This window comes from Rhinatrema bivittatum, chromosome 4 (assembly GCF_901001135.1).
Source record: "Rhinatrema bivittatum chromosome 4, aRhiBiv1.1, whole genome shotgun sequence".
Lineage (NCBI taxonomy): Eukaryota > Metazoa > Chordata > Amphibia > Gymnophiona > Rhinatrematidae > Rhinatrema > Rhinatrema bivittatum.
In genome coordinates, this window is record NC_042618.1 from 424,094,734 (window position 1) to 424,118,607 (window position 23,874).

Here is a 23,874-nt window from a genome sequence, read left to right on the forward strand (position 1 = left end):
CAGTTAAGATGAGATACTGAATTTATCACAAAAGGCAAGGAAATAAACCTTCTCCTTCCTCTGCTAAGATTGTGCAAAATTTAGATTACTTAACTCAGTATCTTAGGAGGGAAATCCAGCCATATGTTCCTGGGCTTGGATATATCTGGAAAGGAAGCCTCTTAGCTCCTGGCTCCTTGTCCCTTGTTGAGATTTTGCATGTAGCTTGCCTATGAAGCAAGAACAGCTGTCTGTATTTTCTCAGAGTGCAGACTTCTCTCTCCCTCTCAATAATTAGTTCTTCAGAAGGTGATTGCAGGGTTCCAGATGCACCCCTTTCTTCCAGGCTCCAACTCCTGGCCATCCTCACCCTGCACACACAGAGCCAGCCAAATTGTGCCTTTTCTACCTTAAATGGTCTCCCAGCATTTCTTTGGCTTCCTCCTCTACTAGCAATGTAGTGCTGTTCTGTGGGCAGACTAAACAGTACAGCCCCTTTTCCCAACTTGTTAACACTGAGTGCTAGATGCTGGCTCTTCTAGAACATTTGTCATTCACAGGAGAGCATACAGGGATTATGATGTATTTTTATATTCCTTCATGTTGACTTTGGTGGCTTGCAGTCTCTGCCCCTTTTTGACAGGTTGAGAAAGAGAGAAAGAGAGAGAGAGAGAGAGAGAGAGAGAGAGAGAGAGAGAGATTGCTGTCCATGGGTATGGGAGGGAAGAGGGAACTGAGGGAGCATAATTGCTGGTGACTTGGAAAGGGATGGGACGGGAGTGGTAGAGGACGGGAGTGGTAGAGGAAATTATCCCACACACGCCACTGGTGGGGGGATATTAGATGGAAGTGACTCCAAGAAATTCATCTGGTCAATTTCAAAACTTCCTTTTATCCCTATCCCTCAGGTTACTCCGTAGTGTCTAAGCACCAGAACTGTTGAAATAGGAGAGCTTAACACGCACAGAGATACTGTTTGCATAAAAAGCAAATGTATAAATCTCAACTACACAAACAATATTTAATTACTTCAAAGCTTCAATGCAAGGGAACAAGACGCCAAGATAAAAAATGGAAGTAGATTTCAATATTTTATTAAGAAAAATCATTGCGGCCCCATTTTAAATACAGAAAGGTATTTACAAACATGTCCCAAGGACTAAAATATTTATTGGAATCCAGTACTTTTTAAATATTGTGCTTTTGTAGATACATAAGAAAATTTTGTATATAAAAATACATTATAAGGATTGCACTCTGATATCATACAGATAAAAATACACATTTAGTAATGCAGTTACTGTATAATATTCAAAATGCATAGGAAGGGACACAAGGACCAATTTTAAAGCTATTACTAAAAGTCTTCATTAAAAACCAGTGTGAAGTTACATTGAGCTTCGGACTTTTCCAAATATTGCATATAAAAAACACATTTCATCAGTGGTCTGCGGTATCAGGTTTTATGGCACATGTCTGACTTGGATGATAATGGCACGGTGTATATTGCATTCGTTAGCACTATACAGAGGGATCTGTGTCAATGTACGGATTAAAAACAAAGCCATTAAAAATGTTTTAAAAGGCTCAAGTGATTGGAGACCAACATGGCTGCAAGGTTGGCTATGAATGCTTGGAACCATAGCCCCAGAAACAACAAGAACCACTGAAGCTTAGAGCCTTCACCTGTGACAAAGCAGGGGTTGCCTTTGACTAAAGCAGCATTAAATGTGCATTCCTCGCTCTGTTTCCCTGTTACCAAACCCTTCATGTCACCTAGAACTAAAGTGGTAAACCAGAAAGATGGCTTGGGAATGCATACTTTCTGGCAAACAATGATATCTGCAAGACTGTGCAGGTACCTGGAGAAGAGATTATCAAGGCCTGGAAGGCTCAGAGTGCAAGTTTTGCACTGGTGTAGTAACATGTCTGCCACAATGCATTGATACATAAGAGCATCAGATGGATGGTCAAAAGAGTCCATGGCTTCTAAGTTTGGTGTAGTTATCTAAGGGAAGGGCTGAACTACAACTCCCAGAATGCTACTGGAACAGGTTTGATTTCCAACAGCTAATAACATCTAAGCAAACAAAAATTATGGGCAACCAACCAAAAATGTAGAACTGAAAGGGGTGTGTACGAACACATGACTGACACATTCACTTACACTTGTGTTTACAGTGAGGCAATGCAACTAAAAAGTACTTATTTTACCCAGTGAATGAAGAAGTGAAAAGGGAATACACCATCTCACTTAGTAAAATCTCACATTAAAACTGAGCAAGGTGTTTTCTTTATTAAGAGGACAAAAATGTTGGAATTTGTGAAGGTGGAGTTAGTTCTTTGCAGAAGTATAATCTAGATCTTCAATGACAAAAGTGTGTGTAAAATGTAGTTTATGTGAATTTGATGGGGATAGTTATGAGTTAGGGAGTTGAAGCTCTTACCCAACTGTAGTCCTATGTGCTTGAATGGATATTTTTAGTGACAGAATAAGACTACAGCAACTAGCAAACCTGTGGCCAGTGAGTAGACTTCAAGCCCATTGATAGAGCATATGTGCATCATTCTTGAAAAATGCTGTACTTCAAAGAAATTAGAAGTGTGCATTAGAGGTGAAAGGATGGAAAAATAAAAAGATAATAGACGGTTTCTCTGTACGATGACATCTATGTGTTTCCTCCGAGCAATAAATCTCTTCATTCCTGTTAACTTCAGTCTTAGAATGGGTATAGAATTGTGTTTTAAGGGTCATTTAAGAAGGTGAATTTAGTGGCAGTACTGAATTGGCCCTTTTTGATATTGGTAGGGTTAAAAAGGTCAGGAAAGGTTTCTTCCAACAGATCCAATAATTTCATTTTGTTGTTCTAAGAATCCTTATAAAAAGGAATAGCACCATGGGTGTGAAAGTGTGTGTACGTAAAAAAGAAAAAAAAAAGATGGCCAGGAAAGACAGCAAATTATTCATTGCCCAAAATTCCCCTCAGCTCTCAGCTGTACAAAAAAGATTCTGCTCCAGCAGACACGCGGGTGGCCACAGAGGTCACTTGAGAGACCACAGAACCCTTTTGTTCAGCCCTACTGAGCAAGGCAGGAGATCCCTGTGACAGAGCAGCTTTCCATCTAAGTGCACGGGAAGTCATCACGGGCTTGCTCTGTCAGGGCTATCTTGTGGCTCGATCTAAGAGCCCCAGACAGTTTCTGGGGACAGAAATGGGACTGTCCCACATTAGAAACCATCACATACCACAAAGAGCAGTGCAAAAAGCATAAAGGGATGATCAAACAGTCTTCACGCTCTCTCCTGTGACTTCAGTGCAGCGTGGCCTGGGGCAAACCTTTGCCTACCACCAGGGTCCCCCCCTTTCATAGGGTCTGTGTGCTCATTTTTGTGTCCACACCCAAGGAGCGTCTGACAGGCAGATCCTCACCCTCCTCCAACTGACTATTCGCTGCCAGTGGGTTGCGGCTGATGACCAGGTCCAGTTTTCCTCCTGCTTCAGAAATCAGTGGGACAGCCAGGCAGCAGTCAAAATCTCTGGTGCGCACATGGTTTACCTGAGAAAAAAAAAAGGTCTGATTTAAAATGAAGCATTAACCAAAAACGCATTTTAAAAAACTTCTCATACAGTATATTTTAAAATGCACATTGCATAGTAGGTTGCGTTTAAAATCATGTGCATCCACACAGAGTAAAATTAAGACCCTCTTCTATATTCAAGTGTGCCTAATTAAGCTCGTAATAAAAGCTGGTGGGTCAGACTTAAGCAACAAAATTCTTAAAATATTTTCTAGTGATGGCATAAGATAGTGTGCAGAGTCCCTCAGAGTGAAAGTTATCCAGCAAGAGGGCAGCTTGCCTTCACTATGTTGATAAAACGTATCTGCATTCAAGTCACTGGTAGGAATAGCTATACTTATTACATCTGGGATAAAAAAAATCCTCAGCTATCTGACATGGCATTCTAACTATATTAAAAAAAACAAACAAAACCAAAAAACACAAAATGTTTCTGCCACAGGGCTATTCTTACATCAAATCAAAAGCGAATTATCAAGAGTTTACATGGTATCAGAACCTCTGACAAACTTTGCAAACCTCTAAGTGTCAAGGGTAGATCAACTTAGACCATGTACATATTATTACTCCTGGGGGAATTCTGCGCACAAAAGCTTAAAATTCTGCACAATTCTGCAAACTTTATATTGGTCAAAATAACACAATTTACATGACAGTCTTTAAGTAATTACATTTTAAATTAATACAGAAAAAAGTTATTACTTAGATGCAGAATTTTAAATATTTTGAGCAGAATTTCCCTGTAAGAGTGTCCCTTCCATTCACACTCCCTACTCCCCTGGCCCACTTTGCCCTCTCAGGCCCCAAATCCTCCACCCTCCAGTATCTCTCCCCTCCACCTCTAGGCTCAATCCCTTCCACTCTATCACCAGTTCCAGAGTTTGACCCCGTTCTCAGTACTGCCCCTCACATAGGCTCCCCTCTGTCCCTCCCTCTCTAGTACACATACACCCTCATCTCTCGCACACACACCTCCCCTCATACAGGGTCCCTCTCTCTTGCATACATACCCACACAAGCTCCCTTTCTCTTTCACATATACATCCTCACACAGGCTACCTATGTCTCTCTCTCATGCACCCCTTCCCACAGGCTAGCACCCTCACATACACACGATCCCTTTTTCATACACATGAGCTCTCAATCTCACACACACACACATACTCCTTCACAATCTCCTCATATAGGCTCCCTCTCGCTGGCATGCACACTCAAGCATGCCTCTCCCCCCTCACCTCCCTCCCCCTTCCTCTCACACACACACACACACACACACACACACACACACATTCACTCTCACCGGGGCCTTCATCTTCGTACGCACCGTTCGCAGCATACCGGGAGTCTCCTCTGCCATTTTCTGTGCAGAATATGGCATTTCTGTGAAGAAAATGGCAATTCTCCGCAGGGGTGGGAATTCTGCGCTCCGCGATAGCACAGAATTCCCCCAGGACTAACATACTGTGATTCTATTAAGATCTCTCACAAGCCTTTCACTTATACATAACACCCTATACAACGAAAACATACAATGGCTACACGACTCCCTACACTTCCATTCATCCAACAGACCCATCAGAGCCGCCTATCAAGGAACACTCCCCTAAACTCACACCTCTCCACCACAAGGGACAGAGCTTTCTCGATAGCAGGTCCCTCAATATGGAACGCAATGCCACCTGACCGCCGCATAGAACCATGCATGCAGAAGTTTAAAAAAAACCCCAACCTAAAAACATGGCTCTTCAGGCAAGCCTACGACTAATATCACTCCTTACTCCCTCCCCCCGCCCCTTCCTCCATTTTGCTTTTGCTTTCCTTGTTCTAAAAAAAGCCGCCTATAACTTCTTCTTCTTTAGACCTTTTTCCGAGAATACCCTGTCCTATTCTTAGCATTACCTTTTGATATATGGCAGCGTAACATAAGATTTTGGTTCAGGCCTTTGGCTCACTCAGCTTGTCCCAGAGTCCTTTGCTGTCTGCCTTAACTGAACCTGCTGGTATACAGTGAACCTTTCACTGACCTCAGACTCAAGAATTTGGAAGATATCTGGAAGACCTGTAGGCTCTGCAAAGCCTATAATTAAAGGTCAGGAGGTTATCGATGGCAGATGGCTGAAACTGCATTCTTTTGCTTATCTGGCTCCAAGAGACTCCAACTGAAATCAGAGTTTCTCCCTGCCCCTTGGAGATGAAATGATTGATCTATCGACAGAATAAAGAAGTTCAGAAGAAACAGAGCATATCAAAGCAATGCTAAACAAAGGGACCTTCAGGTGGGAGGAGATTTCTCAGGCTAGAGAAGGTCAGCTTATTACACTGTCCTATTGCGTAAGTGATCCTCGTCACAAACATTTAGCAGTTTGAATCTATATAATATAGTTTTTTACAAGATACTGGGAGACACAGGCTGTAGAGCTTTCTCTGTATTGAAGGTCTGGCAGTCTGTATCTCCCAAGGATATGCAATAATAAATTTATATTTGCCTCAATTAAATTATTTGTAAATATCTTTGTGTCCAAATATCTGCAGATAAGCGCCGCTGTACAAAGTTAGGTAATATATACACTTTCTTATTGTACACAATTGCTCAGCTTCTTAATGTACTTTATATGAAGTTATTCAGCCTCATGTACTTTTATATGATCTCGCCTGTTAAATATGTTTAAATTATTTATTATTACTTATACATATGTATTAACCCACATGCTACCATTTGTACCATATAATTGCTTTAATTTCCTACCCTAGGCCTCTCGCCTTTTGTTAATATGTACATAGTTTTATTTATATAGTTATAAATATATGTTAACCCTACATGCTACCTATTTGTTCTATGTAAACGTTTTAAATGCTAACACAATGATCCTTGTAAACCGATACGATGTGCAAACTGTTATCGGTATATAAAAACCATTAAATAAACAAATCTATATTTTCTCGTCACCTCGTGTGGCAATTCTTAACCCACATTTCCTGGCTTCATTCAACCTTAGTGTCACTTCCAAAGGGGGGACAGATGTCACCTCAAACGTCTGTACGCCTATATCTCTCTTATGTAATAAAAAGGTCTCACAACCTAAAAGGTTCCAGTTTTCTTCAGGGCAGTGTCACAGGTTACAAGAACTCTGCATTACCAGAGACTGTGTCATTGTGTATGATTTAAAAGATTAAAATTTGGTTCAACCAAACACACATTGCACATACGCATACACTGCTATGATTATTCTATGAATACTGGGACCCATTACTTGAAGGAGTCTGTCAAAAGGCTTCAGACCACCACGATCAGCCGGTCCATCTGGACGGATCATGTTGACATAGACCCCCTTCTCCAAAAGGCCATCAGACACACTGAATCCAAAGTCATTACTCTCAGGATCCTTCACAAGGGTCATCTATAAAAAAAAGGAAGAATACACATCATAAAATCTTGTGTACACAATGTTATTTTCATCAAAAGAAGCTATTAATATGCTTGCTGAGGAGGAATCAGTTTAAGCCTTTCAATAAGTTTTGTAATCCTTTGACTCATTCTATTCATGCAAAGAACACTTGTGAACGTGCATTGCACCACTTACTGCACACCACACTGCATACGGTCAATAGAGAGGTATTGGAATGGGCTAGGATACAGGGGCCTTTGTCCTGTCCAAAATCTGATCTTTCCTGCTGAATTGCTGTGGGCGATCCTGGGCCAGATCATGCAAGCAGCAGCTCTTTGGCTGCAGGAGGGAAGGGGGGATATTAAGAGGGAGAAGGGAGAGAGAGAGAGTAGGGTGGGTCAAAGTGTCCCAACTGCTCAGAAATATGCTTGTGGGTCCGTTGCATGACCTGTTCAATAGATACCTGGAAACAGAAGTGGTGCCAAGTGATTGGAGAAGAGCGGTGGTGATCCTGCTTCACAAGAGTGGGAGCGGAGAGGAGGCTGGAAACTACAGGCGGGTTAGCCTCATCTCGGTGGTGGGAAAACTAATGGAGACACTGCTGAAGGAAGAAACAGTGAACTATCTAAAGTCAGAAGAATTGCTGGACCAGAGGCAGCATGGATTCAGAAGAAGGTCCTGTCAAACAAATCTGATGGACATTTTTGACTGGGTAATTAAGGAATTGGATCAAGGAAGAGCAATTGATGTTATCTACTTGGACTTCAGCAAAGCTTTTGATATGGTCCCGCATAGGAGGCTTGTGAATAAAATGAGAAGCTTGGGAGTGAGCACCAAGGTGGTAGCTTGGATTACAAACTGATGACAGCGTGTGTTGGTAAATGGAACCTAGCTGAAGAGCGAGTGGTGTTAAGCGGTGTACCGCAAGGATTGGTATTGGGACCTGTCCTGTTCAATATCTTTGTGAGCGATATTGCGAAAGGGATAGAAGGTAAAGTTTGTCTTTTTAAGGATGATACTAAGGTCTGCAGAGTGGACATGCCGAAAGGAGGAGAGAGGATGAGATGTGATTTAAGAAAGCTTGAACAGTGATTGAAGATATGGCAGCTGGGATTCAATGCCAAAGAAGTGCAGAGTCATGCATCTGGGGTGTGGTAATCCAAAAGAGCTGTACATCTTGGGGGGGAGGGGAGGTGAAGGGCTGTTGTGCATGGAGCAAAAGAGGGACATTGAGGTGATAGTGTCCAGCGATCTGAAGATGGTGAAGCAATGTGACAAGGTGATAGCTAAAGCCAGAGGAATGCTGGGCTGCATAGAGAGGAATAACCAGTAAGAAAAAGGAAGGGATAGTCCTCTTGTATAGGTCCTTGGTGACTCCTCACCTGGACTATTGTATTCAGTTCTGGAGACCGTATCTCAAAAAGGACAGAGACAGGATGGAGGCAGTCCAGAGAAGGGCCACATAAATGGTGGGGGGTCTCCATCAAATGACTTGAGGAAAAGTTGAAGGCCCTAAATATGTATACCCTGAAGAAGAGGAGGTGCAGGGGAGATATGATACAGACCTTCAGATACCCGAAAGGTTTTAATGATGCACAATTGACAAACCTTTTCCACTGGAAAGAAATCAGTAGAACTAGGGGTCACTTAATGAAACTCCAGGGAGGATGACTCAGAACCAATGTCAGAAAATATTTCTTCATAGAGAAGGTGATGGATACCTGGAAAGCCCTTCCAGAGGAGGTGGTGAAGACAAAATCTGTGAAAGATTTCAAAGGGGCATGGGATAATAGGGGTGTGCATTCGTTTGCAACACATTGGTAATCCGCAACGTATAGGGCCATATTTGTTGTATTCGTGGGGAAGCGAAATGTATCGTGATTCCCCACGAATACAACGAATCTTCACTGAATTATTCAGCTGTCTAAAGGAGTTAATTTAAACAAACCCCCACCCTACTGACCCCCCCCTAGACTTGCCAAAACTCCCTGGTGGTCCAGCGGGGTCCGGGAGCCATCTACTGCACTCATGGCATCGGCTGCCAGTATTCAAAATGGCACAGATAGCCTTTGACCTTACTATGTCACAGGGGCTACCGGAGCCATTGGTCGGCCCCAGTGACACATGGTAGGAGCAATGGATGCCGGCGCCATCTTGTGCTCCTACTATTAGGAAAAAAAATCAAACTGCTATAGATCCCTACACAGAACGTACACACTAGCAGAATCAGTCAACTCAGTCACACATGCAAAATATAAACAGATCCTCACAAGAATGCACATATGCGCCCTCTTCAGGGGGCTCTTCTCCCACTGGAATCAGTTATTGGAAGAGTTTCGTCTTCCTTGTCCATTAGAGGGGGAAGCCAGAGACAGTCTTTTGTGGTGCTTACTTGCACCAATCTCTAGTGTGGTGCAGAATTGGAGATTCTGAATTGGATAATAGTCACCACTGAAGTAAGCCTCTCTGGATGGAGGGTGGTGTGGCAAGATCAGTCGACACTGGGCCAGTGGTCGAAACAGGAGCCCTCATGGCCTGTCAATCGGTTAGAGACGAGAGTGGTGCATTTCATGTTGCTAGCTTGTCTGCCAAGGTTATGCGGCCTTTCAGTACAAATCCTATCAGACAATGCGACGACAGTGGACTACAACAGTCAAGGCAGAATCAAGAGTCAGGCAGCGGCTTGAGAAGCCTGGGAGTTGATTCTCTGGGTAGAACAATATTTGGAGCGGCTGTCAGTGTCTCACATTGCCGGAGTTAACTATGTTCAGGCAGATTTTAATCAGGTGGAGAAAGTTAGACCATGGGGAATGAGAGCTGTCAGAGGCAGTCATGTGTCTCATTCACAGAAGATGGGGATATCCCGATCAAAGAGAACACCTAGGTGTTGCACTTTCAAAGCCGCTGAACCAAACGCGGTACAAAGGAATCTGAGCTCTGGCACTGCCATGGACTCTAGGAATTGTCTTCCATCCCATGGCCTCAGGTGGACAAGTGATTACGGCAGATAGAGAAACATCCAGGCAACGTGATCCTGGTAGCTCCAAAGTGGCTACAATCAACCATGCTTCCCAGATCTGATCAACATGGGCATAGAAGGGCCCCTGAGGTTTGGACATCGGTCGACTGTTTTCCACCAGGGCCCAATATTTTTGGATCAGGCGGCTCACTTCTGTCTCACGGCTTTGCTTTTGAGAGGAGACAACTGAGATGGAGGGGATATTCCAAAGTGGTTATTTCCACCTTCTACATTCTTGATGTATGTGCAAATTTGGAGGATCTTCAAGTCCTGGCCTCAGTCTGTTCAGGCTATGGTGTTGCATATTTTATTTATTTATTTTTTTACAGAAAGGTTCCATTCAAGGGACTGGCCTTTTAACTCTGAGTGCCCAGGTAGCGACACTGGGGTAAGGTGCAAGGGTATCCTCTGTCCACCTATCCAGATGGTCTATGGTTCCTTCAGGGAGCTAAGAACTTGTGTCCTCAGGTGCAGAACATTTGTCCATCTTGGAATCTGAATCTAGTCCTTAGAGGATTGTGAGAGACTCTGTTTGAACCACTAAAAAGAGCTACAGTTAAAGACTTGACTCAAAGTGGTTTTCTTGGTTGCTATTTGTTCAGCCAGGAGAATTTCAGAGCTCCCAGCACTGTGTTGAGATCCCTTCCTACAGATGTCTGATTCGGGGGTATCTTTATGCATGGTGCCTGCTTTTCTGTCTGAGGTAGTCTCGACATTCCATCTTAGACAGTAGAGCTTCCAGCTTTTATGGATTTGGATTCCTCTACGCCTCATGCGGGGGAGGTTCTTAGGTTGGAGGCATGCATTGAGGTATCTAAATGTCACTTATGATTTCCATAGATCGCATCTCCTTTTTGTAGATATCATTTCTTTGTACTGTGGAGTGGTCCAGAGAAGGGAAATAAGTAGTCTAAGGCTACAACTATGCGGTGGCTGAAGGAAGCAATGGAGTTGACTTACATTTCTAAAGGGTGCCTGCTGCTAGGGGTTTAGGGGTGCACTTGACGCATTCTCAAGCGACTTCCTACACTGAATCATATCAGGTATCTCCGCATGAAATTTGCTGGGTGGCTACTGGGAAGTCATTGCCCATTTTTGCTAGGCATTATTGCTTGTATGTCGGGGCTCTGGCTTCCATGTGCTTTGGCAAGAGTGTTCTATGAGCAGAACTCTCCACGTCCCACCCGAGTTAAAAGGAGCTAAGGTACATCCCAGGAGTCTGGACTGATCTGGGTAAGTACAGGGAAAGAAAAATTGGTTCTTACCTACTAATTTTCGTTCCTGTAGTACCACAGATCAGCCCAGAGATCCGCCCTTTTACATTGGGGAAGAGAGTCCGCCGCTCATACTGTTACTCTGTATATAATGCGGAGTTGTTGGAGGTTTTCAATGCTGATTGCTTATGTTAAATTTGGGAAACAAGTTTTCTGTTGTCTTCTTGGGCATTTTCACCCTCTTCCGGCTCATTGGAGGGGAGCAAGTTTACTTATAAGCTTGCTTAGAAATTTATGGTTGTTGCTGTCATCTTGGCTTGGGTACAGGTCAATACTGAGGGACTACCGGTGGCACACTGGATTATGTACAGTGTCAGTGAAACTTTGTCTCCATCTTCTGGCAGGGAGGCAAAACCCAGGAGTCTGGACTGATATGTGGTACTACAGGAACAAAGATTAGCAGGTAAAAACCAATTTTCCTTTAATGGACTTCTCCAAGAACTTATCCAAACCTTTTTTAAACTCAGTTACACTAACTGCACTAACCACATCTTCTGGCAACAAATTGCAGAGCTTAATTGTGCATTGAGTGAAAAAGAAAATTTCTCCAATTAGTTTTAAATGTGCTACTTGCTAACTTCATGGAGTGCCCCCCATTCCTTCTATTATCTGAAAGAGTAAATAATCGATTCACATTTACCCGTTCTAGACTTCTTATGATTTTAAACACCTCTATCATATCCCCCCTCAGCCGTCTCTTCTCCAAGCTGAACAGCCCTAACTTCTTTAGCCTTTCTTCATAGGGGAGCTGTTCCATCCCCTTTTATCATTTTGGTCGCCCTTCTCTGTACCTTCTCCATCGCAATTATATCTTTTAAGAGATGCAGCAACCAGAATCGTACACAGTATTCAAGGTGCGATCTCACCATGGAGCGATACCGAGGTATTATGACATTTTCCATTTTATTCACCATTCCCTTTCTAATAATTCCTAACATTGTTTGCTTTATTGACTGCCGCAGCACACTGAATAGGCAGGAATGTAAAAATTCAAACGGAAGAAAAAATAGCAAATACGGTAAAACGGGGGGGGGGGGGGGGGGGGGGGGGGGGGGGCAAGAATGTTTTTTGTTTTTTTTTTTTTGTTTTAGATATGTTAGTGATAGAAAGTAGTGCAAAAGTGGCATTGTGAAATTCAAAGGCAAAAGAGGAGGAATATATAGAGGCTGAGGAGGAAAATGCAAAAACAATTGTTTAAATACTGCTGTTCGGTGTTCACTGTGAAAGGGCCTGGAGCAGGACCACATCTAACAAATAAGATTGCAAGTGAGGTAAACCTTAATTGATTTTCAGAACAGTGTGTGTTCATGAGGAGCTAGAGTAGATAAGGTGATGGAGCCAGATGGGATATATCCGAGGGTACTAGGGGAACTCTCAGATGTCCTGGCAGCTCCGCTGGCTGACCTTTTCAGTGCTTCTTTAGAGTCTGGAGTAGTTCTGAAGGACTGGAAAAGGGCGGATGTGGTTCATATTCATAAAAGTGGCAGTAAGGAGGAGGCTGGAAACTACAGGCCGGTTAGTCTGACCTCTGTGGTGAGCAAACAAATGGATTTGCTGCTAAAACAGAGGATAGTGCAATCTTTGGAATCCAATATATTGCAGGATCCGAGGCAGCATGGTTTTACCAGAGGTAAATTTGTCAGACAAATCTGATCAATTTCTTTGATTGGGTGACCAGTGAGTTGGATCAAGGGAAAGCGCTAGACATAGTATTCTTGGATTTCAGCAATGCCTTTGACAAGGTTGTGCATAGAAGACTTATAAAGTGTGACCCTTGGTATGGATTCTGGAGTAACTGACTGGGTTATAAACATGGCTGAGTGGGAGGTGACAAAGGGTAGCAGTAAATGGAGTTTTCTCTGAGGAGGGATTGTTACTTGTGGGGTGTACCTCAGGGATCGGTCCTCAGACTGGTTCTTTTCAACATTTTTGTGAGCAACATAACAGAAGGATTGTCAGGAAAGGTTTGCCTTTTTGCCGATGATACCAAAATCTATAACAGGCTGCACAGCCACAAAGATGTGGAAAACATGAGGAGAGATCTAACGAAGCTTGAGGAATGGTCTAAGGTCTGGCAGCTAAGATTTCATGCTAAAAAATGCAGAGTAATGCATTCAGGATGCAAAAAAAGTTTCCTTTCCCCTTGATTATTCTAAACACAAAGGAAGAGTGGAATCTAGGGGTAACTGTATCTGATAATCTTAAGGTGGCCAAACAGGTAAATAAAGCAATAGTAAAAGCCAGAAATATGCTTGGCTGCATCGGGAGAGGAATGTCAGCCGAAAAAGAGAGGAGATATTGCCTCTGTATAGGTCCCTGGCAAGACCTCAGTTGGAATATTATTTACAATTCTGGAGACTGCACCTTCAAAAGGATATAAACAGGATGGAGCCAGTCCAGAGGGTGGCTACTAAAATGGTGAGTGGTCTTAATTTTAAAGTATATGGGGATAGACCTAAAGATCTAAACATAGATCCTCTAGATGAAAGGCAAAATGGGGAGATAAGATAGAGACATTTAATATATCTCAAAAGTTTCCATGCACAGGTGGTAAGCCTCTTTCAACAGAAAGGATGCTCTAGAATTAGGGGTCATGAGGAGAGGTTGAAAGGGGGTAGACTCAGGAGTAATCTTAGAAAATATTTCTTTACAGAGAGGGTGAACAGCCTCCCAGTGGATGTGCTGGAGACAAAAACAGTATCTGAATTCAAGAAAACATGGGATAAATACAGGGAATCGCTAAGGAAATGATGAGAATTATAATGCTAACTTAATTGGATGGATGGATAGACTGGGTGGGCCATATGGCCTTTTTCTGCCATCATGTTTCTATGTGTTTCTTCTATAACTAAGATTTACTGCTTTAAAAAAAAAAAAAGTCATGTATTTAGGATGCAAAACATAAGGCAGTGGTACAGAATGAGGTCAAATTCTTCTAAGCATGAAACTAGAGCAGGATGTGGAGGCAATCATATCGGATCATTTTAAGATGGCCAAACAAGTAGATAGTTATGGCTAAAGCTAGAAATATGCTTGGGTACATAGAGAGAGGAATGGTCGAAAGAAAAAAAAAAAAAAAAAAAAAAAGAGGCAATCTTGCCCCAGTATATGCCCCTGGCGAGTCCTCAGTTGAAATACTGTGTTCAGTTCTGGAGACTTCATCTACAAAAGGATATAAACTAGAGTTGGTTCTAAAACTGTCTATCCCATAAGCTTTATAACAAAGACCATTGACTAAGACCTAAACATGGGTACCCATGAGAAAAGGTGAAACAGGACAACGATATTTAAATACCTTCAAGGTATCAATGCGCAGGAGGCAGGTCTCTCAACAGAAAGGAGATGATGGAACAAGGGTTCATGAGATAATGGTAAAGGGGGTAGACATAGGAATAATCTAAGGAAATATTTCTTTAGAGAGAGGGTGGTGGATTGAATGGAACCACCTCCCAATGAAAGTGGTGGAGACAAGAAGTATCTGAATTCAAGAAAGCATGAGATAAGCACAAGGGATCTCTGAGGGAGTAGAAGGAACTGTAGCGTTGAGTAGTTGTGGATGGGTACACAAGACAGGCCAAATGGTCTTTTCTGCCATCACGTTTCTATGGGCAATATCCAAGATACTGGAGCCCATTTATTAGAGAGCTCTGGCAACTGGGGCAAGGATGCAATATCCAAGGACCAGGAGACAACACCAGGGCTCTGGCTCCTTGGCGGAATGGGTTAGAGACAGTAGCCCCCTACTTTGGAGACAAACAATTTCTTTCTTTCAATACAAACCTTGTGCAGCTCAAGCGGGGTAGATCTCTCTTGCACTTCTTCCATTTGAACCTTCTCCAGTTTTCGCTGGTTTCTGTTAGTGGGTCCCAAGGAGTGTTTACTTTGGCTGTCGCTACAATGGTGGTGGCTTCCTTTTCTCAGCGGGCTCAAACCTGATTGGCTGACAGAGTCCATGAGCAGCTTGTTCCCCTCAAGGCCCAAACTGTGCACACTCCCCGTCATGATGGAGTTCTATGAAAGAATGAGCAAGTTAAGAAAATAGTCCAAGAGCAGCCAGTCAGATGCTTATCTGATCAGCTATGGTGAAGGAAAGAACAGTTTGAGCTGTGGGAATGCAATAGTTCTAGGTCTACGGGGGAACTGGAAACTTAATCCAATTTAGCAATGAGAAATTATCCTTTGAGGTACAGATTAACAGGGGACAATCTCCTTCCAAGGAAGGATAGCAATCATTACAATACAGATTCAAGTAGTATCCAGATTGGTCTATTTATGTTATAATACAATTAAATTTGGAGTAGAGAAGTAGCCTAGTGGTTAGACCAGTGAGCTGAGAATCAGAGAAGCAAGGGTTCAAATACTATGGGTGTTCCTTGTGACCTTGGGCAAGTCATTTCACCGTCCATTGCCTCTCATAGGAACTTGGGCCTTATTTACTAAGCATTTTCCCCCATAGACAGAGAATGGGAGAAAAGCCTTAGCAATTAGCTTGTAAACCTTCTGGAGACTGGGAAATACCTACAGTGCCTGAATGTAGCTTGCTTTGAGCTACTACTGAAAAGGCATTAGACAAAACCTAAAATAAAATATTCTGCAACTCCTTCACCTAATGCTTCGAAATGAAGTTCAAAGTCTGCTTTTATTTATCATACAGATAGGGGGATCGGTGACATTTCCATTCGCTCTCATTCTCGTGTGCTTAAATTTCTTCTGCATTGAAAAATTCACAATTTTATCCTACCTCATGCTTCTGTTCTCTTTTTTTTTTTTGTAAAACGTGGCTGTGGAACTAATATCCTGAAAGCGCAAGAAAAACTCCCACAGGTTCCCAATGATTCCCAGCATTGCCACTGGACCGTGCCTATGCCCCAGATTGTGTCATGTGTCAAATCATTACACAAAGGGAGTGTTTACCAGAACCTCAGAAGGCTGCAGGGTCCTAGAACAGCCAATGCAGAACAATGGTCACAGTCTGTCTGCTTGGACTGTTCCAATCTATTTTATTTCCATTCATACTGTTATGGCAGGAATGCAACATGTAAAAGATATGGAGAAGAGCTGGCAGGACTCTTAGGAACAGAAATTTACTGCACCAGATCTTTGAAAGTGCCTTCCAACAAAAGAGTCATTACAAGCAAATGTACAGCTCAAGACAACACTGGACAATGGGATGGCCAACGCCCAGAGAAGGAAGCCTCATCCCAAGTCTGGCTGTGTTTCTACTGTGCAATGGTTAAAATACAGACACGATTACTCAAATGGATTATACATAAATAGAATCTACAAAATCTCATAGCAGCAACATGATGATTCGATTACACAGACAAAAAGTAGTCAAGAATAGCCAATTGTGGTTGCTGTATTAATCCATTTGGATGTGTAGGTATCGCTTTTGAGCGAGGGGCTGTGCAGATTTGTCAGTCTGACAGCTAGTTTGACAAACTTGCAATAAAGTTTGAGAATACTTAAATTTGTCAAAATTCTTCCCATAAAAAAAAAAAAAAGAAAAAGAAAAATATGCAAAGTCAAATGAATTACAATCAAATCTGTCCAATTTTCCAGAGGTGTTGCGAAAACGTTCAGATACAAAAAGGGATTGAATTAGCACAAGTTTGGAACTTGTGAGCAGTAGTGCCAATTGTCAAAGTTTCAAACCTGGCTGTTTTCATATACATTCATAATTCAATCATCTGTTTAAAAAAAAAAACCAAAAAAAAAAAAACCAACTCAAAACTCTCTACTTTAGAGAGTGGTTAACACAACACATTCACTCGTCTCCGGCCTGGATCAGAAATGGCATCCAAACTCTTAAGTGGCCTTGGGAAATTTAAATATCAATAGGTGAACAGTTTGTCATGGATGTGATTGTTCAGTAAAGAGGGGGCTGGGAGAGAAGCACTTTTTTTTTTTTTTTTTTTTTAAACGGAGCTGGATTACGGTCCTAGGGGAATGGAGCTAAAGATCACAAAAAAAAAAAAAAAAATACAGCAAAAATCATACATTGCCACTGGTTCTGCCATGGTCCTCAGCCTCTTATTATAAATTTCAAAGATAATTCTTTTTAGACTGTCCAATTTAAAGTACTCCTACTACATTCCTGTATGTGTTCTGTGATTTTAGCTCCATCCAAGTTACTTTAAAGTAATAAGAAAAAAATAAACACATTTCTGATCCAGGCAGGAGGCAAGTGAATGTGTTGTATTATATTCTCCACTTTAGAGAGATTTAAAAAAATAAACAAACATAAAATAAATGATTAGTACTACTGCTCACAAGTTTCAATCATCAAAGCTTTGATCCTGGCATCTTTCATATACATTCAGAATTCAAACTTGTGCTAATTTAACTTGTGTGTCTCTTACCATGTGTCCAAAATATGTGCATGATAATGAATCTGAGAGTCTGGTGGAGGGGGGGAAATCGGAACTCAAATCAGACAAACTTGCCTGATTAAAGTTAAAATTTCAAGTGTGCGCACATTTTTCCCTTTTGGCACCACATCTAAAGAACAGAGCCATACGATCCCAAAAGCTCACAGACATCTCTGGATAATTCGTACGTTGACCCAATAAGAGGTATCACTACCCACAAAGAATCCGGGTTGGCAACGAGGTTGTTTCATATTTACAAAGTGATTTATGGACAGATGGCGACTAAGAACGGTTCACAATTTAGCAAAAAGATCTACCGTACCTCGATTTCCCTCAAAAGCTCAGACTGGCCGCATGTTTCCAAGTCCTCCAAAGCCTCTCCAAAAACACGCCAAAAACTATCCTCATGCCCAGTCTCGAAGTCGTTATGGCGGCTGGGGTATCTGTTGTAACGTAGGAACCAAACATGATCAGCAATCTTCTGCAGTAGGATCAAAGCCACAAGGCCACAGCCAGCAGCTCCTCAACGCCTTGAAGAGTCTTCATATACAAAGCAAACAATATGAGTTCAGGCAAGAAAGTCCCTTTATAGCCCATCCATGCACCTACTAACGGGCACCAGTCCTTCCACGGATGGAGTAAGTTGGTGCAACAATGTCAACTTCCAGAAGGGGGGGCAAAACAAAAAAAAAAGTGACTGTAGGAAGACTGCAGTTTTAGGAAGACGTTTTGGTGAAATAAAGAAGTGAAAGAAAAAGGATGCATTATGGGGTAAACCGGGAGCCTCAGAGACGGTTAGTACAGGGGCGTATGATGAGACAGGTCTCAGATCTGAGACACAGAACACCTGAGAAGAGAGAAAAAAAAACACAGAGGAGAACAGACATGGTGAGAAAATGAGTAAGACATTGAGGTCTCTGTGGGATTAAATAATGCAAAAAAGATGAAGATTAAATGATTGCCCTGAGCTACACAAGTAGTCCTGTCTACACTCCATTAGGGAAAATCCACTCCCTTGATCTCCTCTGCTACGCCAACAAGGAAACTTCCAAGCAAATGCTTGGAGTCACAGAAGCTCAGGTTAGCATGTTAGGGATAGATAATGAACCTGGAGACTTTCAGCCCACAGTCCTGTACGGGAATTTCCAAAAGATGTACACTTGGGACATTTGGGTCTAATGCACAAATTGTTACTGTCCCAGGTTTTCTTCATGTCTCATCCAATGATTTTTATTTGGTTCTATGAAAACTAAAAATAAAGCTCTATACTGGGGTCTGTAACATTCGTTTATATGCAGCAAATATTAAAACAAAAAAAATGAAAAGAAACGTTACTTCTAATGAGCGATTCTGCTGGAATTTGTTTGTTTTTAATTTGGGTGAATTAAAGTCGCTGCAAAAAAAACCAAAACAAAACAAAAAAAACACAAAAAAAAAAAACTTTCCTTCTTGCATGGTCCAAGTGCTGCTGGACTCTTCCACTGTGCGATTTGCAGGGAAGTTGACTTAAGCCAAAATCCTAATTTGTGGGCACTTCTCTCAGTGTGGAAGTCTACAGATATACAAGTACACCGACACTTATTTAGGCAATTCTGAATCTTTGTATGGGGAAAGCCACCCCTCTCCTGCTTCTTTTCTGGTTCTTCCTGCCAGGATCAGAGATGGTTTGACCACGTAGGACGTATCAAGTAATCAGTTTTCCTAAATATAAACACGCTGGAACTGGGAGTTTGCCTCCATCCTGTTTGATTGCATTTAGTTTGGGCTGGTTCTCTGGATGGGGAATGAACTGGGAAGCACAGGCTGTAGCCGGTAGGATGTCTTATAGTCCAATTAGCAAGGACGACACGAGGAACGTTTAAATGCACCACTGGGTCAGGACAGTTTTACAAACCTCATTGTAACTTCATGTTTTGGGTCAAGTTGCCTTCTCTGTCCCAGAATCACTTGTTAAGATCCACTGCCTTGTTCAACTTTATTCAGTAATCAAGGACACAGTCTCCTGTCTTGGGCTAAAGCTAGTCAAAAGTCTGAAAAGGGGTGTGGTTGTCAGTATGACTTCCTCCAAAATACTGCTCAGGAACTTGTCTAAAACTGAGAATGATATTAGAGAGGTCTCCAACTAATAAGCCAACTACTTTTACAGTTGAAGGCCTAGAATTTGCCATTGTATCACAAGTCAAAAACAGAGGTGTCATACTACACTCTTAAGTTGTCTATGCATCAACAAAATATTAGTGCTGTGACCAAAGCTATATTTTCTAATTAAGCATGTTATATGCTAAACCCTTCCTAGGATCTAGTGAATTCTGGGCAGTGTTACAAGCCTGGTTGTTTTCTGGTGTCGATTACCGTAATGCCTTATATCTAAGAGCTCCCTTAAATATGTTGAGGCCAATATTCAATAGGCTGTTTAGAGAACAAGTTATCCATGAAAGTTAGTCGGATAACCGGTCCTGGATATTCAGTAGGATCAACATCACACTGAATATCCCCAGATAACTTTAAACATAACCGTATATTCTTTTGAAAATCTCTGGTTATGTATAAAGTTATTTGGCTACGCCAACAAGGAAACTTGTTGGCGTAGCCAAATAACAGTAAGCTGGCGTGGGGGTGGGGGCTTGACCAGAGGTTAAGTGTAAAGCTATCCAGCTAACTCAGCCGATTTTCAACTATAACTGGCTGTCATGCCCCTTTTTTTATCCAGCTAAATTATAGCTGGATAATGACCTATTTGGCTATAATGTAGCCGGATAACTGTCTGAATACCCCAAAACATGTGTACATACCATCAGTTTTGTGTGCCTACCTTCCGTTTGCAAGATACATGCACACTGCCGAAACAAATGGACCAATGAATGCACATCCCCAATGTTAGTCAGCAATTTTGAGGGGTTAATGGCAACTAGAGTGAACACGGGACTATCCTACAAGGGTGCAGAGGGGCAAGGATCTTTCTCCAGGCTCTCACTGCTGGCTTCTCCCACCCTGAGTCATAATGAGGCTTGTTGAAAGAAAAACGCAGTCTTTCCAGGCTTCTTATGTGCATCTACTTCTCTCACATTCCTATTAAAGTCTTCTTCCAGCTTGCATGTTTGAGACAACACCCCTGCTCACTTTCCCTCTTGCAGCTTCTGGGGTTTTCATATTTTCCCACTTCCCGAATCTCTCTCGTACACCCTGGGGAACTGGCTGGTCTCTTCCCTCTGCCTCTTATCAGTAGACTACATACCATTAACTAACAGGTCTCAAATATAGTCTTACAGAACCTTAAATTCAGGAAATAAAATGCCAGAACATACCTACTGACTAGTCAGTGTGCAAACCTCAGCAGCTACTGAATCTCCTGCCTAAAGGATCAGAGTCATAGCTGCAAATATAGCAGAATCCTGGTGTAGCATGCCTCAAATACCAGGTCCAGCCAGAGTATGAGGACTTCTAACCACACCTTCCAGGGCCAGTGCAAGAGTATGAGGCATCCTAGAGAATCAGTCTTGCACATCCCTCCCCCTGAGACTTAACCAACTGGTGGTGGCAGCTCTTAGACCAGCGATGGTGAACTCAGGTTCTTGAGTGCCACAAACAGGCCAGGTTTTCAGGATATCCACAATTAATATGCATGAGAAGGATTTGCATGCACTGCCTCCATTGTATGCAAATCTCTCTCATGCATATTCATTGTGGATATCCTGAAAACCTGGCCACCTCTCACAATTTTGAATCCCCCACACCCTCAAGATGTGGAGTCCTAGGCGATTACCTAGTCCACCTAATGGAAGTACCAGACCTGACTGACTTACCCTACTGCCGGTCCTAGTTTTGAGAGTGAGGACTGCTCTCAACTTACCTACGACTAGGCCTGGTGTCGAAGTGATAACCACTGGTAATCCTGCTTAATGAGTGCTCCACTATACATGTATTTAAAGCATTAATTTAATACTGCAATCAAATCACAATATTCCATTTTTCTGAGATCTCATTATCTAAACCAGCTGCCAGGGAGAGATCCATTTTGGTTAACAGTGTACCTCATGTTCCAATTTAGGGTAAATCTACTACAAAAGGATTTTACTTTTCTTCCTCCTCCAAACCATAAACATCCAGCAGCTAGAGCAAGGCAAAGGGAAAGGCTTCTATTTACATGATCTTTACTAACATGGTGGTCAAGCCATACCCCCAAGTTGCCACAGCCGTGCGCCATCACCACACCTGCCCTATTCCTCCAGGCTCCTCTTAGCCAACAGCAACAGTGGTACAAGGACAGTGAAAGTGCCCAAGGCAGCCGCTCTGACCATGCTCCGCTCCCTTTCAAAGCAGGAGGCTCTCTCCAGGGCCTCCTGATTTTGGATGGGTGGGCGACAGATGGCCATGAAGGAAGCAGAGAGGGAGGGAAAAAAAAAAAAAAACACAGTAAGGTGTGCAGAAGATACTGGAGACAGATGAGTAAATGCAAGAGATTTGGAGGATGTGGATTGAAGGGGGGGAAAAAAAAGGAAAATCTGAAATGAGAACAATAGGAAAAAAAAAAGAATGAAAAAATAAATTACACACACTAGGAACACAAGCTGGAAAAAAATAAAGAATTCAAAGTTATAGTCAGGCTTTAGGTTAGACTTGATTGAAGACTGGACCTCCATCAACAAACATCACAACAAAATTGAGTGGAGGGAGGAGGAAAGATCCACCCCAACTGAATGAGATGCACTGCTCCTTTCAGATGACTTCCCAAGAGATGTGTGGGGCATGCCAGGGAAGGAAGCTAAAGAGAACACTGTAGTGGTGTGATACAAGTTACAAGCCGTTTACGTACAATCCTGAGAATGGAAAAGGGACTACAGTATTGTACAGTAGACAGGAAGGTTTCTAACAACTGCTGCTACCTTCAAGGAGGTATCAATTCAGAAGCCCACTGAGCTCCGCTTCTCCAGGAATACAAGCAAAGAAATAAATGAATTGTAACACACAGCCAACATTAAGAAAGAAGCGGTTTGTTCTTCACCAACATGGATTAGAGCCTGCAGGTTTAACAGTTTCAGATAATATGGTTATTTTGCTGAGGTACCAGAGTGTATGCATGCAAGACTCCACAATGATATAATTATTCCCTTTGTTGAGCTCAGTCCCCAGAAAGTGAAAGCTGTCCAGGGTTATGACCAGGAGAGGCTTGACATGCGAGATGCAGCCTCTTCCCCGTGACGTGAGAATACACACAACGTAACGGACTAGAAATCTTACCATAGGATCTGTGTGCACTGAAGTGGAAAGGGATCCCGACCTGTGCAGCCACACGGACCTCTGCAGAGACTCACCATCGACCAGATTTATGACACCAGGAACAGTGTTCTTGGTGTAAATAAGGTTACAGAATCCAATGCAAAATTGACTACTGACCAGTTTGTTCCTTCACAAGGCAGAATATAGTTGGCATGATAAGGTTTCCCTGAAGTTTTTAGAAAGGTCTCATGAAGCAAGTCTAAACCAGAACATTTTCTCAATGTGGAAAGTAGTGTCTCTGCAGGAGGGAGGAGTTTCATAGGACATATTTTCCAGAGTGAAATCTGTTAAAATTACTATCTACCCTCCTTCAGGGTCAGTATTTCCCACCATGGACCTGCATGGCAGTCCAGGTGTACTGTAAGTGTGCTTGTGCACCTCCCATCCCCACCTCCAGCACTCCCCCGCCTTCAGTCAGCAGCACAGGGGATCTAGAAAGCTCATGGACAGTACAAGCTCCAGACATGAATTAGAAACAGGAGTGTGAAGAGTTAATGTAAAATGCCACAAGCTATGTAGCCCATGCCACATGGATTCTCCCAGTAAGTTGCCATTATTTGGGGGCTGAGGCAATATTTCTTCACCACCTTCCAGACTGCCTCACAACTCTCTGTGGTAAAGTTATACTTAATAAACCTCTGGTCTTCTTTCAACCTAGCGAGTTGTAACTATGTAAGTTTGATGGCTCCTTTTCCAAAGTTATTTTGTGGGACTTGCAAAAATGGAGAATGCATTTCAAAATTCTATTAAAAGTATTAAGATGGACAAATTTTGCAGAGCAGGGGAAACTACTTTCAATCTGAATCTACAATGAGGGAACAGTTTAGCTTCAGGATCATTGATTAGCATATTATAGGTGAATTTAAGTTATACAATTCCTATAAACAGAACTTAAAAGATATGAAAGCCAACATTGCTTTACATTTCCTTCTTCACTGAGACTAATACAGAAAGTTTCTTGTAGACACCTTCAAACATGTCAGATTAC

The 23,874-nt window shown here is 42.3% G+C and overlaps 1 protein-coding gene across 1 annotated transcript in view; it reads right to left on the reverse strand.

Annotated features, from left to right (window-relative positions):
* Positions 1–1,057: 1,057 nt before the first annotated feature.
* GRIP2 (glutamate receptor interacting protein 2) overlaps positions 1,058–23,874 on the reverse strand; it is a 288,825-nt gene continuing 266,008 nt past the window's right edge. Inside the window, 4 exon segments of the mRNA XM_029601383.1 lie at positions 1,058–3,537; positions 6,811–6,957; positions 15,019–15,249; positions 17,932–18,052. Of these exon segments, the coding sequence (XP_029457243.1) occupies positions 3,346–3,537; positions 6,811–6,957; positions 15,019–15,249; positions 17,932–18,052 (691 nt within the window). The 3' untranslated portion in view covers positions 1,058–3,345.